The sequence below is a fragment of the Dromaius novaehollandiae genome, chromosome 7 (genome assembly GCF_036370855.1).
Source record: "Dromaius novaehollandiae isolate bDroNov1 chromosome 7, bDroNov1.hap1, whole genome shotgun sequence".
NCBI classification, from domain to species: Eukaryota; Metazoa; Chordata; class Aves; order Casuariiformes; family Dromaiidae; genus Dromaius; species Dromaius novaehollandiae.
The window spans coordinates 42,030,338-42,048,656 of NC_088104.1; the positions used below are offsets into that span (position 1 = coordinate 42,030,338).

Below are 18,319 nucleotides of genomic sequence, written 5' to 3' on the forward strand. Positions count from 1 at the left end.
GTGATGTCCTCCACTTAGGTCCAAGCCTTCAACGCTTACAGGATGAACTTATGTTTTTAATAAACACACTTACCTCAGAGGGTTGGCTAAATGAAAGTGATGCATTCCTCACTGGTAACATTAGCACAGACTTCATCTTTTCACTTTCCGCATAGTCCACAGGCCGCAAACCAAATATATTACTGGCAAAACAAGCATAGAGGGGTTTAAGTAAATAAAATGTGACTTGATTCTCAACTAACTGGGTGCATTAGCTAGGTAGTTTTTCTCCCCTACTTTCTTATTAATATGCAATTTCAGCTAAAACATACAAAGCTTCAAGTAAGAACTGCATGCAAGACAGATGGATACTGAATTACAAGCTGCTGCATTCAGCTGAGGAGAAAGATGTTCAGAGCAGCATGTTAAGTTAAATAAACTACAGCCCTCATTAAACTGTTTTGAGATGCACTTTGATATCATTCACAAGACCCAGAAATTTCAGCTCTAATCTTTCATTGCAGTCACAGAACCAAGAAAAAGCATTTCAACTCCAAAAATAAACACGCATTCTGCATCTGCACCCACTAAGTAGTGTCATGCAGCAGCCACAGGAAAATATTTGCTAAAAGCAAAACACACACGAAATAACAAGTTAAGCCTTGGTAACACGACGCTTTATGACCATTATCGCTACACTCTTGTCCATATTAGCTTCCATATGTGCCTGAGCTTTGCATATATCAACCCAGCCACAGAAACCACACTGCCAAAACCCTGCTGCTCTGCTCCTGTCTCAGCTAGTGTTTCCTTTACGTCTTACTGGGCAAGCCAAGTGCTGAATTACAGGCAACTATCAACAAGGCCCAGTAATTCAACAGCTCTTGATGGCTAACCCTTTTGCCTTAAAAGGCACCTCAGAAGTGTCTACCTACTACATTAAATATTTGAGCTTGACATGGTTATGCTTTTATCAGAAATACTACTTGCTTCCTACTCAGGAATCGTGACTTCCTCACACTTCCAGAATCTGTGCATGTGTCTTATCAAAATGTTATTCCACAGGACACACACAGCCAATTCATTCAAATTTTAGTTGGTTTGCTAACTTTGTTGATTACCACTCATATTACGTAGTATCTCTAAAGCTACCTTCCAACATAGGTGTTTTATAGTTATGAGATATGCTTCCAGATCCCTTTCCTCCCCCATTTGCTTAACACCAGTCAGACAGACATGGTTGGCTATAAACGCAACACCGAGCACAGCCACGACGTATCTCCTCTCTGCACAGCTTTGCAGCTGCAGGACAGCAGTGAGGGGAGGAAAACTTGATTCTGCAGAACAGTATGATAACAGCTGTTAGCAAACACGCTCCTCTGCCAGGACCCGTGGAAAATACTCTGCTTGCTTTGCCCTTTGTGAGAATAACGGCTGCTCCAGCTGATCCTCCTCTGCCCACCTCTGGTGGCTCTAGCTCTCCAAAGGCCTAAGACGACCTGTTGGGAAGGGGAAAGCTCGTCACGGAGAACAAAGCTCTGACTCAGTATCTGCAACCTGGCAGGCTTAGTCATCAAAACAATGAAACATTTAAAAAGGTCAAAAAAACTGCTGTATCTTTGAAGCATTGTCTCTTACTTAGCTGCACGTCCCTGCAAAGAGAGGAAATCGAAGAAGATCTATAGGGAATTCCACATAAGGCCACAGCCTGATTCAGGCAGAACCAAAGTGCAGATCATTAAGTCTTCACTTTGACTTCACGGGGGGGTTTTGAGCAGTGAAAAGTTGAAAGATGGATTGGATCTTTTTATCCTCCCGACTGACCGCAGCTTGTTAACATGCGCTCTTTGGAAAACAACGATCCACAGAAATCACGTGCACTCTCAGGGGAGAGCCTGGGCTGCAATTGCCAATGCCACGATGTTGCCGCCTCCCCCAGCGCTGCCGCGCTCCTAATGAGCCAACAGCCAGCACAGTGCGATTTCTGTGTACTAGAAGATAATTGGGGAAATCTCAGCCCACCCCTGGGAGTTGCAGCCCATTAAATACAGTCATGCTGCTCCCGCTTTGTCGTGTGCCATCAGGGTAGCTTCTGGCCTGTCTTTAAACGAGGGCCACATCTGTCAAACTGCTGCAGGACAGTTCCTTTGAACAATGCATCCAGAGAACACAGATTAGCATGTACACTAATGGCATTTTTAAAATAGATGGCTGACCCTGTACTAAGAACTGAGGAGGCAGAAAAAACAGTATGTCAGCTAGAGAGGTTTGGGAGTTCTTTCCTTCCTCTCCCCTATAATCAAAACTACAGTAATGTCTTTGACTGATGCTGGGGGGTGGGCAGGGAGGAGGGGGGGGACCCACATTCATGAATGTCTCGGTTCAGGCCAGAGTTAAGTACAGAATAGTATCCGTTGCCAGTTAAACTGTACGAAAAGGAAGTCGAGCTCCACCCTCTGCATTCATTTAATTGTGCAGTTTTTCCATTTTTTAAGAGCATTTCAATCGCTTCTTACCAGTCCATTGCAAATGCTGTCTTGTCATTATGCAGTATCAGAGTTAGTGGCTGTTCATACGATGTTAAGGTGCAACAGCTAAAGTAAACTGCAGCAAGAAATTTGAAAGCTCAGGTTTCGACAAATAAACCCATCACTTGGGCTGCTGTGTATATGAAAAAGCAGCTGAGAGAGACAAGAGAGAGGAGGGCTAAAAGAAATAAACCTCAAGACAGGGAACACACCCAGACAACAGGCTCAAGTACAGGCTTTTTTAGTTTTTCCACATACTTTGCAAAGAACGAGAACAAAACAGATTTGTTCTTTTTACATAGGCATCCACTAACCACCCAAGAAGTAAATAACCATAAATCAGAAAAAGACTTCATCTTAGTCCCTGTAGTTCTGGTACAATAATTAGTGCAGATACTTGAGGAACCACTTTCAGTATGCTAGAAATGGCTGTTGGCTTTTAATCCTGTGAACAGGGTCAAGGAACAGGTAAGATATGTGGGGCCACATGAACAGTTGTACCAGCATAGTTGAGGATATGGTACAGAAATGAGAAGCACAAGCTGTTGCCAAAAAGACAGGCTCAATTCTGTCTTCCTTCAACCAAGTTGAAGATGAAGAGAAACCTCCCACATTGTTCAGGGTAAAAAAAAAAGGATTTTGGTCCAGTTGCTCAAACAAAACTAAGGAGGAAATACGCATTAAGTCCCCCTGACACAAAGGCAGTATTTTTGGGAATATCTATGACAACGTTTTCCTGCCCCTACTACAGGTCTTGAGTTTTTTCAGAATGGGTCTGAACACGGGCGACTGCTTGACAAGCTCCGCACTCAAAGACGACAGACGCAATTGTTTCTGCAAGAGACACGCAAGCACACCTGATGCTAGAGCCAGAATACAAGGTCTCTAAAAATACTTCTGTCTACCGGAGCGCAAGGGGGCTTTTTGCAAGTTGATTTAAACATTCAAGAGTCAGATGTATCCTTTGATGCAAACAGTCTCCTATTAGTCAGTCATCAAGGTGGTGAATAGTCAGTCGAGGGCTCTTACAGCTCGAACAAATTCCAATCAAAGAGCAGAAGGATGTCTGTGCCGAGAACAAAGAGGAGCCCGATGAAGAGCGATGCGATATAATCTGCTGAGTACAACTTTACAGGAGATGACAGGTGATATCTTCAGGACTGACAGATCAAAGAGTGTCTTATGAAAAGGCTTCAGAACAAGGACTCGGTTTATGGTGCAACACTGCTGAAGTCTCAGGTATGAAGAGCAGAGTTCACTTGCTGTGGTCAAAGAGAAACTTAGCAGCTACTCTCTATACGTTTCAGGCAACTTTTGGGAAATAAATGACCAAACAGAGCACAAAAGATAAATATGGAGACACCTCTGCCAATCCTTTGGAAGTCCCAAACTTGCAAAGTTTGCAAAACATTTTATAGATATTGTCTGCCTGTATTGGAATCAGAAGTTCCCAGCTGCTCCATTTTCACACCCAAAGCTACTTACTGTTCCACAGCCGAGCATAAACCAAGTTTTTCCCCAACCTCACAGAAGAGTTCAGTACTCAGCAGAAGACCTGCAACCAGGTGCTAATCCTGTACTGTAACTAATTCTCAGGTAGAAAGCTCTGACCAGTTTTGGACTTGCCAGTCAGCGCTCGTATACTGAATGCCAGACCTGCAAGGAAGCAAACTGAATCCATGTAGCCAGAAACACCAGCTCAGACATCCAAGTAGGGCCAGGTTTCTAAACTTCCTGCTGGCAGCAGGTTAATAAGCATACTGTCTTGCACTTGGATAGCAAAGCCTTGCACTATCTTGACTTCAACTCAGAAAAAAGCAGACAAAATTATGTCAGTACCCTGGGCCCAGCGTCGCCTGGAATCACCCACGGGTTGCAATGATTTTTGTCCCTATGTCATTCATAACTTGAGACCAGAGTCTATCCTTAAGTACTCCCACTAACCTGGAATTGTTCAGAATCAGACTTAAACTACAGAAGGACAACCAACACATCCAAAAACATACGGCAACAAAACAATTTTTACCAATGCTAAACTTATTGTGCATGGAGAACTGGCAAGATAGCCCGTTTGAGTGAAAGCATTTATGAAGTACTGTGAAATTGCAAATGCACAGATCTCATTTTTCAAATCACTTGGCTTGCTGTGAAGCAAGGAAAAAAGAATTCAAGAGGGTGAGCACACGAAAAAAGCTTTAGAAATATGAATTAGCTATGTGTAGGAGATTAACTTAAAAAAATTAACTAGACCAATGGGACAATTAATAGGTCCACTGGTCCATATAATATTTTCCATTTGCAGTTCCTATCTTTCCCAGTCAGTGAAAACTTTGAATGGCAAATGAAGTGCCACAACTCCTAAATCTTGCAGATTTCCAAAAAAATGATTTTGCTAAGAAGCAATGCTGGGATTTCAGTGTTTTCTAGAAAATCAGGTGGTTCTCATCTGCATTCCCTTTCTCCCAGGGACATGCAGCTGCTTCACATTACATACAGTTACTTCCTACATTCTTTATACTAACATGCAAGGAAGGGAAAAGAAGACTAGTCTGACAAATACTTTGAGCAAGATGTACTTGATGGGTCTCCAAATGCAACAGCCTAAACCTGAGCTAGCCCCGAGCCTCAGCCCTCTGACAGCTAGCATTGCACTCCTACCTGCTCATCTCATTACCTGAGGTCTCTTGGAAAATGGCTGTACTTGCTCACAGAGTTATAAATACTGTATATCTTAAATGAACATCTTGCACAATCGTTGAGTGTCATATGAAATTTCAACACTACTGCTCTAAACAGGCTATTCAACGCAAGCTCTGCTTTTATTCCAGTAGATCAACCCACCAAAACACAAAGGGACATTAAAACACAAAACAGAGTTAATTCTACAGTCAAAACAGGAGTAAGACAATTTGCTTTTTTGAGGGAGGGGTTCATGCTACATATTTTTCAGGGTCCCAAGTAAAATTTGAATACTTTTAACATGGTCACAATTTATTCAGCTTAGCTAAAAGTCTCAGTAACCATGCTCAACTGATGAAATTCCCCCCCCCGAGGTAATGAAGAATTACTTTAATAGATTAGGATAAAGAGGGCCTCTGCTGGGCTGAAAGTTAGCTCACTGCAAGCCTGAAGAGCCTATACAGGGACCAAAATGAATCTCCTATCATAATACAAAAGACAAAAGACTAATTAACGAGTTTGGCAGTATGGGTTTGGTACAGACCTAGCTTACACACTGCACACTTTTAAAGCTGTGCATGCCTCAGAAATATTCCTAAGTAAATAAACCTTTTAGATGAGATCTGAATTCTACTCATCACCGCTCAATTTCTACTTAAGAAACCCCAGAGCCACAGCGCGGAGGTGGGCAGATCCTCTTCTTGAGCACAAGGAGGCCAATTCTAACCAGTCTTGTTGATGAAACACAACTCTAACAGCCCCATCTGAAATGATGGCCCTGCTCTTGCCTCCTGTTCTTAAAACTGTGATCTGCAGGCCTCAGGGTTTTTAAAAAAGAGTCACTGAAGTAAAGCAAGCATTTTGTCAGAAACATGACTTCATTATATAAGGGTGCCTGCATCCATCGGAAGAAAAAAAATAAAGTTTTCACATTAAAAAGGGTTTTTCCACATTCAGAAAATCCACTTGTCTAGACAAGTCCAACCACTCCTTTTAATTAGGACAAATACCACAGGCAGCAGCAGGAAAAAAAAAAAAAAGATTTGCAAAGTCGATTCAGGGAAAGTACATGGCACAAGTCATTGCCACAAAGCTAGCAGGGCACAATAAAGGAGGGAGGGAGCCAGGAAACGGGTGCTCTTAAGCCTTGGCCACTTTGTTCTTGTTCACACTTTCTTGGTAATTGTTGGAAGAGGTGGATAAAGTCTTACTTTTCAAGCCTCAACATTTTGCTTGTATGCCCTTTTTTGTCTCTTAAGCTCTCTAAAAATGGAAAAACCTTTCCATCATCACTGCAATAGCAATACACACAGTAACATTTCAGCCAAAGTTATGAAGAGCCTATAGAAGATTCAGAAACCTCAATTTTTTTTTTCCCAAAGTGGGGGGGAAAAACTGGATTTTTGCTAAAGCATCTGTGGCTCCATCTGCAAGACAAATGGAGGCAAAGACCAAGGAAGGCTAAACTGGTTCCCAAATGGATTTTGAGGAGGAACCCACTCCCCTCCATCCCCCCCAAACACAACACAACCCAACCCTGTTTAGACATAATTACAACTTCCTACTGCTTTTGTGGATACCAATCACATAAGAGCTTTTTGCTATAGACATTTAAAGTTTCCTCGATAGACATTCAGCTGAAAAGCTACTTGAGTGCCTAAGAAGATATATGTAATCACACACAAGAGATTCTGAACACCCTGGAGATTAAGTCAAGAATGTTGCTCATTTAGAAGCTGTTAGAAACCATTTTGGATACTTAGAGGTACTGCAAGAGGTAGCCAGTTTCCTGAAACATACCAAAATTAGCCGAGTTCTGACATATCTCATGTCACACTATTTTAATGTGCAGCTGAACACTGCCTGTATTCAGCAAAGAGCTAAGCCAAAACAAGACTGACACAAATCTTTCCTTCAGTGATTGAAAAGCTTCTTCTCCAACAAAAGGTCATGCTTGCTCATACGAGGTGAGCTAAAACAGGTTCAGCTTTATCTCAGTTTGCGAAAACACATGTAGCAGAGTCTGTAGGGCTGGTAAGTGACCCAAGAAGCCCAGTGTCAGCGTTCAGGGATTCTGCTGTGCAAGTCTCCCAGTGCCCAAGTCCTGTCAAAGAGCCACATCAAAGCTGTTGTCTGTGCAATACTTTCAAATACCAAACAGAGAAGCGATAAGTGTCACACAACCAGTCACAGATACACAAGTGGCTTGAAAATTAGCTTCTGAAGTTGTCAGCTTTTCCAGGTGTAATGCACTGGTCTTTGTTGTTCAAGAACACAGTGAAGATGAACAATTGATCCTTGTTTTACTTCTTCAAGCTTAAGTTTCTTTACTCCAGTATATTCAAGACTAGGACTGTTTTTGCAGACTCCATGCTTTTCAACAGAATACCTTATTTCTAAGTTTCAAGAGCAAATACTGTGAAAGCAGCTGAAGTGACTGAGCTGAACTTGCTTACCCTCTTCACGCAGCTGGCAAGAAAATTCGTGTCGTGCAAGACTTCATGCCACCATCATGTCACTATGTATATGCACCTAATGACAACACGCATTGGACCCAATTATAAGCTTTATGCAGTTCCTGGCACAGCGATACTACAATACCTAAAATCACATTTAGTGTCTGCAGTACTGGTAGCTTGCAGGGTTATTCACAGATACTTTAAGCACCTCCCATATATAAATGCCAAAGTCTTCAGGAAGCTTATTACTACAGAGAATTCACTGAGAAGTATAATTAAGCTTTTTTAAACACATGGGTGAGGTTTTATTTATTTATTAAAAAGCATACCAAGGATTTGTGCTTTGAACCAGAAGGTGAAAAAAAATAAAATGAAACAACCCTCAAAACTCAGTCTACCTATACCACTTGTGAAGGTAGGATACAGGTCTGAAACACTCAAATCAAGTAGTGTAGAAGACAGAAACAGCTGTACCAATTCAAAGCTCATCCGGTTCAAGTTACATACATCAGCTATCCGAGACTCAGATGTCTTAAAAAAGCTTAGGACAAACCAAATGCAAAAGAGAATGCCTTGAAAAGGGGGACATAAGCATAGCGGAGCATACAATGTTTAAATCCCCGCCCCCCCCACACACACAGAGGATAGTAAACTGCATATATTGTATTAATAGCTTTGGTTCATATTTAACTAACACTCCAGAAGTTGTAGGTGTAGTGAATGCTACAGTTAAAATAACTTTTCACATCTACTCACACTGCATCACGGGAGGCGCCATGCGAAAGCAGCAGCTCAACAATGTTCACATGCCCGTTCCTGGCAGCATCATGAAGCGGGGAGTCATTCTGATAGCCGGTAGTATTCACCAGTGCTCTGTGTTGCAGTAACAGCTCCACCACCTCTCTGTGCCCATGATTACATGCCTCGTGCTAGGTGAGTAAATCCACACATAGTGATGAGAAAACTCACACGAAACAGAATTAAGAGGAAGCATCTCTGACACACAAATTAACATATTCATTTTTAAACATCTCTAAGTAGATGGTCGGGGAGGATGATGCAAAGACACTGCATTACATTCCTGGCATGAATTAACTTTGGAACCCGGTACTAATAAAAAGCATAAGAAGGAACTGAACAAAGACCAATTGTGTGCAAATCAGACTAGAGAGAGAACAAAGCCTCCCAGATTACAGGCTCGGTCAAGGGTGCTCTTCAGAAAACAAAGAAGTTGTGGCTGAAAAGAACCTTTTATTTACTTGCTGTAATTCAAGCGTGCACCACTCTGCGTTCAACCACTTGATATACTTCCGAAATGGTAAAAACAGCTAAGGGCATTAAGAATCCATAAAACATACACATTGTAAAAAATGATCATGGGTGAAATTGCAGACATTTGCAGAATCGCAAGCTGATAAACTTGTTGACACATCCTACCCTAGCAAAGGAAAGTTGGATTTGGGCAGGAAAGTAGCTGCTAATAACAAATCCTTTTACACTTGGTTATCATCACTTCTTCACTTTGCACACACGTAGGTGACGACAAATTATGGAAAGGGGACTAAAATATAAAAGAGAGGACAGAAGGGATGAAATGGAAGCTGATCAAAAGGTACGACGACAAAAAGCCTACAACACTCACCAGTGGTGTCCAGCCAGCATTGTCTTTAACATTAGGATCAGCTCCATTTTTCAGTAGCTCTTCAACAGCTGCTAAGTCACCCTACACAGGAAAAAAAAAGTTATCATTTAAGACGTAAAGATATACTACAGCAACAAAAATTAAAAAGATGCAGATTAATTTAGTTTCAATAAAAATGCAGTGCAAGTCTTCCATTCAGGAACTGTCAAGATAAAAACTTAACTGGCTTGAAAACCATCACTATTTATCAATACTGTATGTGCAGAAGTACCTGCATGTTTTACTTAACCAAGGAGCAGTGTGAGTTAGGCACAGACGACAGTCTTAATTCAGACTACATTGCTGGACCAGTCTATGCTGATCACAATCTACTCACTAGAAGTGACTGCAAGGATTAAAGCCAGGGACATTTATTTGGAAGGTGAACATCCTTCGAATTGGAATTTTTTTGAATTATTCTAAATAACTGGCTAGAAACATGCATAGGTAAAATAGATTAACGTGTCTGACAAGCTTCTACAAACTGTAGCTCCTCAAGTCAAAAGGAAAAATGAGAGTGTTTCTATTTAGCACTGCAATTATACCTGCACTGAGACAGAACCTTTATCTCTGGCAGTCACTTTACTGCAACAGCTTTCATTTGCATGTCCACATTTGCAGGAAAGTACTTCTTTTTTTTGGGGGGGGGGGGGGGGGGAGTCCTATTCTGAGGTTTTACTCTAAGGGAGGAAACATATGCAGGAAAAGGGGGAAACTGATGCAGAGATTATGAAAGAGCCCGAGTAGAAACAAGGCAAAGAAAGCAACTGGGCAGAATTTCTGAATCAAAAGTTTTGGCACTCTTAAAGTCAAGTACAGGAGAGAAAGTTGGTAAGGCTGGACCATACATAGACGCAACTATGAACAGGAAAGGGGAAGCCTCTCACGGGAGCAGAGTCATGGAAGGTCTCTGTAGTGCAAGCCTTTTAAAAAGCAGGCAAAAAAGGAGCCCCAAGAGACTGGAAGCAAACAGACTCAACTCCTCTCTCCCTTTGTCCTCTGCGAGCAGTCCCCCAAGCAGCCAACACACCCCCCTCCCGTTTCTGAAACGCAGAATAGCTCTAATCTTTTACTCTCTAGTTAGAAAAAAATACTAAGACATCAAACTCTGCTCAGCAGAAATGGATCCAACATCCAACAAATGTAAACTCAAAATTCACACGCACACAGCTGAGAATCACTGCCTTTACAGCAGTCAGGCAAATTAACACAGCAGAGTTAAGTCCCATGCCTTGTATTCACAATCTAGATAGCCCAGCAAAAATGTTATGTTTTAAGCAACTAAAGAACATGCTGCTCTGTCAGAATCCTCCCCAGTTGCAAGGAAACACACATACCAAACCTGAGCAGCTATTCAGAGGAGGCTTACACAGTGATCAACATTATATCGTTTTCTAGGGACAGGAGATACAATTACCTATAGCAAGCAAGAGCTGAGCTTATCTGTTAAAGTTAAGTTTGCAAACATCTGCCGCAAGGGTTTGACGTTTCAACAGTACTCCTATAGAGCAGCAAGCATAGCTAATAATTTGTGTGGGCATTAGGTAGTATCAGAGCTTTTCAGAACAGCGTCGTGAACATTAATTTGTAAAACACTACTGTAGTTTCATTAAGGGAAATACCACTGGTGTGGACAAGAGTACTGACAACATACACCAAATGAAAACTAGGTCTAAATCAAAATTAGAAAGATTGCAATTTCCCAGTTTACAGAAGAGCTCTAAATGGAGGAGATTTGTGAGAAGTTACAGAAATAATATACTGTCACCTCAGTCGTACATGGAACGCGCTCCCTACAATGTGCAAGTAGCCATAAGAGGGATAGAAAGAGAAGCGATTCTTCCAGTCATACCGTACAACGACTGGATAGGTGCTGCCAGTCAGGATTACAAGGGATTTCTTAAGAAAGTTGTTCATAGCCTGTAAGTTGGAAGAAGAAATATAGCCAGAAATTAAGTTCTCAGCTCAAATCCATGGGGCATGCTAGGAGGACATGCCTTTTATCCCCTAAGAGGTTCTTAAAATCAACTACTATATTGTGAAAATTCGGTGTTAAAAAAAGAAAAACAAACAAATAAACAAGAAAGCAAATTGAAGCAGCAGATCTTTAACAGGCACATGATAAAGAGTCCCTCCTGCAAGGTGGTAACATCCGGTGGTGATCCAAGACAGTGCGTGCTTGACAAATTGGCTAGTTCTATTAAAGTTAATAAGATTATACACACTTAAATGTTTTGCTTAATTCTGAAGGAGAAAGACTTAGCACTTAGCAGGGTGCCAACCCTGCTGGTGCCAACCACAAATACCTACATACCTTCCATCTTTTCAAGTCCCTTCCCCAAACCCAAGGAAGTGTGAGAGACTACACCTATGCACAGCTATTGTTTTGAGATTACTAATTCAAACATGCTCCAAAAAGTTGCTTTGGCTGCTACTGAAATAGATTATATTTTGTACACAGAGTCCCTCAAGTTTATTTGTTCCAGCAACACCACCATAAACGCACCCATCCCAAATACTTATGTATAGTGACAACAAAATGATCCAACTGGTTTGCTCTTCCTCTGCTACAGCTTAGAGGAGCCCTGGGAGAAAATAAATAAATAAAAAAGAAAACACACCAAGAGAAGCAAGAAAGGCATTGGGGCCATCTGTTGGCAGATCTAGAAGAAAGCGTCACATAAGCATACACAGAGAAGGGTATTTTCACAGGTATTAAAGACACTTCCCTCCCAACGCGAATTCAGATCCTGCAGATGCTGATGGCATAGGCCCAGAAGACCACCCTCACTTGACTTGAACCCCCCCAACCCTACTATCAACTGTCAACATAGACAGATGGTCAAGAACTGCAAGCATGCTTTCAGCCCTATTTAAGTTTTTCCCATTATACTCTTTACTATTTCTATTAACCGTAGATGTTTTCCACCTAAAAGTCACCTTTAAATTAAGTTAAAGAAAAAGTACTCCACCAGCTCAAAAAAAAAAGTCCTAAAGAACTGGGGCAGTACATGAAGATGAAGCCAAAAACCTGTACCATATCAAACAACCACTCATACCTTTCTCTGCTAGAATAACTGAACACCTTCCAACTTTAGGTGAAGCAAAGTGTACAAAAAACCCCAAACCCAAACACATTCGCTTGTTAAGTTGTGGCACAGGAGGAGGGAAACTAGGTTATCTGCAATTCATAGTAATTGGTGAAAGAGGGCAAAAATGAATTAGAGCCCTTGTAGTAACTGTGAATGCTCCAACTGACTGTTTCCAGGAAACAGCAAGTTTCTCACCTCAAATTTCTCTACATTTGTTTTCTACCCAGCAGACCATTTACTAACAAGCCTAAGGGTTCAGCATAGCCATTTGTAACACAAGGAAAACACTCAAGGAGTTAAGTTTAACCCACCTCAGAAAAAAGAAAAGTAACAACTAAGCATTATAAGAAAAGAAATGGCAACTTGTTTAAGCTTTCAGATCAGTTTTTGGGAAGACTGACTGCTTGGATCACAACCAATTTTTGTATTCTTAAGGTCTGCATTTTAAACCATTACACTACTATGTTTTTCTCCTAAGCTGCCTACCAGATAGTAGCCATAATCAGGGAGGCTGCTTACCTAAGCTCCTGCACTGCTTGGCTTTAATGTTAGAGAGCCAAACTGCAACTTCATACCAGCCTCGGGAATTACACCTGCACCTGAGTCATCTGCCACTTTCTGCTAACAGTCCCCTTCTCTGCAAAGAAATGGATGTTACGTGCACACAGCTGAGTCACGACAAGGCCTGGAAGACAGAGCTCTGCCAAAGCGACGCATCAATTCACCGCGAACCAGCTGGCAGGAGCGCTGCTGCCCACCCCTGCCTTCTCCCAGGAGGGGCTGGGACCCCCTGACCACGCAGCAGCACAGCTCTCCTCCTGTACCTGCACTGCCTAGAAGCGCGAGAGGAAGGGCAGCAGGGGAGACATTACGTCCAGGGTACTTGCACGAACCACCTGGTACCCAAAAGGAGGAACTACACTGCACGGTTGACAAGGTCAGAGACCCCTGAAAGAGGATCTAAAATGTATCCTGCTGCTGGCCATCATATACTCACAAAAGCGCAAAGGTCTTTCTCCCGGCTTTCTCATGTGTTATACACTCAACCTGTTAACAAAGCAATAAAGGAAGAAGGATCTCATGGGCTCGGAAGGAATTATCTAATGGTTATGACGGCACTAAATATAACGAACACTAGCAATCCAGCAGGGCAGGCTAGCTGTGGAGGAAGCCTTTAGGAAGTTCCTCTTAGTCAGCTGTCAAAACTACAGGTCCCTGGGACAGAAGGGCACAGCCAAAAGCAGTCCCGGCATTCCTTTGCTCTAGCCTCAGACGAGCCAAAGGCTCTGGACAGATGCAGTCTCCTCTTTCCTCACAAAGATGACAACTCTGCCTAATCAATTCTAACCGAGGGCAGAAAAATCAAAACCTTCCCCCAGCTATGTTCTACTCACTTCTCTAATACTGTAGCCATTACCTTGTTGCATTACAGTTTTTTCTCCTCTTCCTTCATGGCATTTATAATAGCAGCAACACCACGCTGTGAACCTCCCCATCAGCTCCCTTGTCACAGCACAAGGCAGAAGAAATGCAGACAAATAAGCCTTGAAAGACTTTACCAAGGAAGTATAGAGGATTTCTGTCCCCATAGTAGATTTAAGGCTCTGTACTAGCAAGCTAAGTAGTAAGGAGTGCTGCGTTTTGTAATCATCCCATAGCCAAGCCAGGCAAGCCAGCTCTGCGAGCCACTCATTTTAGCGTAAAGAATTCAGATATGGAAGGGCTGTTGATGGATGGGGCAATTTCCCATCAGCTTAGACTACCGGGAATGCAACAGGTCACATTTTGTATTTTAACTGATTGGAAGTTTTACCTCTAATGACTATGGAAGAAGATAGACATGACTGCTGTTTACTATGGGGAGAGCTGCATTTATTTTAATTTATTAGTATAACTCAGCATTAAGCTCATCCACACTGGAATCTTTTTTTTTTTTGAGAACCATTTTAATTTCAGTAAGTTTATCATTAGAGTAGAAGTAGTAAACTGGGACCCTCAGAATCATTTGGAACAGCACGATACACTTAATTTTAATGCCTGATAATGATAATTATCTCTTAAATAAGAAAAAAGACAGAACTCTATTAACTTTCATTAAATTCAGGATATTAGACCACAATACAGATTCATTCTATAATTAATGAAGTCCCAGAGAATTAGGCTTCATTCTATTTTGAGGAGAGCAGCTACAAGACTGCTTCCCATTACACACATGGAAAAACATGGTTGGCTATGGAAACCAAAAAAGATTTCATATATGAAAACAGATCAGGAATAAAAATACTTCTTCCAGAAACAGAAGATCTGATAGGGTTATTAAAAAAAAGCAGCACTGTGTGAGCATACATACAAAGCCTAGTATTTTCAAGACCAGCTTCTCTGAGAGACATAGACTTATCAGTTCCCTCACTTGTTACGTGTAATAGCAGGGTTCTACAGGTTAGGAGGAGGATCTAGAAACACACAGGTTGTACTGAAGATACTTGCATGCAATAAGGATTTTTTGGTTTTTCCTCCTTCCTTCTCCTTACATTTGCCACCTCCCCCCAGCAGATCCTTGGCTTTGCAGAGTAAAAAGCTAGCAAAACCATCACCAATATTTCTCTGGAAAGACTAGCTCCTCACATACATGCTGCCTTGAGCAAACTGGTCTTAATCCCCATAGTCGTGGGCTAGTAACTGTGTACACATTTATTGGCTGTCAGGTAACACAGCAATTTCTTAAGAATGCCCTAATATACCCCCAGTAATGAAGCTAGGCAACAAGAACAAAGAACACAGAAGAGGAGATAATCCATATTACCTCCTTCTACAGGTGAGGAGCTGAGGTTCAGAGGCAGCGGAACAACTTTCTCTGAATCGAATCTGAAGTTTAGTGGTTCTAGAACTTGAAGATACATGTAACTGAACTAAGACCACAACTACAATACCTTGCCTTACTTTTTCTATTTAAAAGACAGTGGTAGCTTTTGGATCACCATGAAGCCCTAGCTAGTTAACCATGCCTTCCTAACAAGCATCTCCTAACACAAATGGAATTAAGGGATTAATAATACAGCAGCACTAACAAGGAGCAGAATCAACTTCCCACTTCTAGCTCAATAATTATAAACAGGAAAAAACCCAAAAGAAAAAACCACTCCACCAGGTAGAAATCATACCCTGGACTTAAAAAACAAAAACAAAAAAAAAAAAAACAAAAACACACACACACAAAATACCCCCACCACACCCACCAAAAAACCCCTCCTCTTATTCAGGTGTCAGCCCACCCCATCACCTTCGCTACAGCTGGCGTTGAGCTTTCCGCCCGCCAAAAGAGCCCTACCGCTTTCTCAGACAGTGCTGCAGCGAAGCCAACACGCGGTGCCAGCTATACTGCTAACCTTGAGCAGACACAGAGAACAAACACGATGGCTGTAACATCACCCATTTAATTTTTCCTCTTTTGTCTTCAAAATCCTTTGCAGTCAAAAACCAACTGCTTGGCATACCACTGTGTTTACTCCAAATTTCCCTACAAGCTGCACAGACATTCTCTCTCAGATGAAGCACTTGCTTACCAAAAGTGGAGGAGACACTGCTGGAAACCACGCCTGTGTGAAAACTTACCAAGGTAGCCCAATTTTCAGAGCCAGCCGTGGTAATATTGCTTAGAAATTCCCAGTAAAACATGGAAGCAGAATTTGTAAGCAGTGCTTTAGTAATTAAAGTGGATTTGTGTAGAGAGGTAACAATAGCAAGAGGAGCAGCTTATTAAAATAATACTGAGAGGGAGACAGTTATTTATCAAGAAAATTCCTTGCCTCCACAAATAAAATGCTATATAAATATCAGCACGCTTACAGGTGAATCATTTCTACCAGAGCAGGCATTTTATTAACAATACAGTATTTCTATATTATGATTTAGCACACAGTACATTCAAGTTGCCAGAGTACCAACTCTTTGAAATGACCTCACAGGAAAGAGTTGCCATATTTTTAGCCCTCACTTGCTTATTTGGTGCATTTAATGAGTTTGACTGTAAGCATTCAAATTCCCTCATCTGCGTGCAGCTCTTAGGTAGCAATAGGGGGAAAAAAGCCATTGCAAAGCCCATGAAATTCTACCTCTGCAGAAACTAGCTAAGACAATAATTTAACAGCAAGATAAGTGGAGGTGTCACTGCAAGAATAAAACGAAGCCTACATAAAAGCAAAGTCTACAAAGGACATCCTAACTCTGTCTTCACGCCCTGTCTACTTTATCCGTGGGGACAGTGTTCAGGCGAGGCTACAGCACAGGAATCCCAGGGTGCAGCACTTTGTTCCTCTTCAGCTAACGCCTGCATCAGGTGGAAGATCTCAAAGATTATTCAATACTTAAAGATAATTCTGTGCAACCTTAGTGGATATTGTGTAAGTACTTCAAATCCTGTCCTGGCTGTGTTATCAGGTCAAGTTGAAACCCATCAGGATCAGTTGGTGAGATCTGAAATACCCAGCTAAACTCAGAAGTTTTAATGAATCAAAGACCACATTCTGGCATATAAAGGCCAAAATATTTGATTATTATTTCCCAGAACTCATAAGCGTAACTGACACTGAAACACATTGAAATTCAAGGATAACTATATTTAAGCACTCCCACAGTCACTCTTTTGTGAAGTCAAAAAAAAAAGTCAGGTTGAGAACTCTCCACCTAGAAGAGCAAGGCCACAAAAAAGTCCCCACCACCTCCCCCCACCCCAAAACAGGATGTGCTGAAATAAACGGTTTTGGCATTTTTAATACAGCATTGTCCTTTTAAACCTTTAAGTTGAAATAAAAGATGACAGTCCTACCTTGATGGAAGCAATGTGGAGCAGAGTCTCTCCTTTGTAATTTCTTCTGGCAATCGTGTTATTACCAGGAGACTTCAACACAGGACTGTGTGGCATTCCTCTCTGATTACAAGTCTTAGAAGCAGATGGAGTAGAAGGAACTTTTGAAAGCGAAGGACTATTTTTTTCCTGAGCAACTCCAGAGCTTCTTGTCTTCACTGAGGTATCACCAGAGAGTTTTGATACAGAGGAAGAAACATGAACTGGACTTCTGTTTTCAACAACTGGGGAGCTGGGACAGCCCTGAGGTACCTCCTCTAAGCAAGCCACTTGACTGCCTGAATTTCTAATAACGTTCCTCTCGGATCTTCTTGGTCTTTTAGATTGAGAACTAACTGGAAACGTGAATTGCTCCCTTCCACGTTTTAAAGGCGTAACTTCATTTTCTATTGACAGTGGTTTCTCTGGAGCACAAACCTCTTGCTTGCTGCCTTGTGCAGGACACACAAACTCACTGGTATTTTTCTTCTCTGAGGATCTTAACTGTGGGGATATTTCCATATCTTCCATATTTTTGCTGGAATCAGTTTCCTTTACAGATTCCTGCTGAAGTGCCTCCTCAGGGCTATTTGGTTCTGGGGTGCATAGGACTACTGGTTGACTGCAAATCATCACACACTTTTCCTTATTGGAGATCTTCTCCTCAACTTCTCCTTTCTGCTCAAGCTTCTCTAAGCCCCACACTTTGTTGATGTCTGCTAGACGTTTTTTCTTCATCTTCTTACTCAGTTTCTGTGTTGGCTTTTTGGCCTGTTTGGAAGGCTTTTCATGAGGAGGGGAAGGAAAGAAATCATAAATTGAAGATGGGTCTTGACAAACGTTACTGCTTGTAGTTACTGACCGACTCTTGTTTAGGATGCATCTAATCTTCCTACTTCTTGGGCTGAACCACATCTTTATCTGTTCCTTCTTACTCTTTGTTTCACAGTCTGGGTCTGCTGGTACAGACACATCTGCTGAATCTAAGTGGGGCAGAGAAGAAAAATAGTTTGCACAGTATTCTTCAGCAGCAGAAAAAAACAAGAAAGATCAGAAAC

General features: G+C 41.7%; 1 protein-coding gene across 1 annotated transcript in view; it reads right to left on the reverse strand.

Annotated features, from left to right (window-relative positions):
* The window catches only part of BARD1 (BRCA1 associated RING domain 1), a 46,024-nt gene that overhangs the window by 15,286 nt on the left and 12,419 nt on the right, over positions 1–18,319 (reverse strand). The window contains exons 4-7 of the mRNA XM_064515351.1: positions 17,244–18,244; positions 9,288–9,368; positions 8,402–8,574; positions 74–182 (exon numbers count right to left, since the gene is read on the reverse strand). Of these exons, the coding sequence (XP_064371421.1) occupies positions 74–182; positions 8,402–8,574; positions 9,288–9,368; positions 17,244–18,244 (1,364 nt within the window). The remainder of the gene's footprint in view (positions 1–73; positions 183–8,401; positions 8,575–9,287; positions 9,369–17,243; positions 18,245–18,319) is intronic.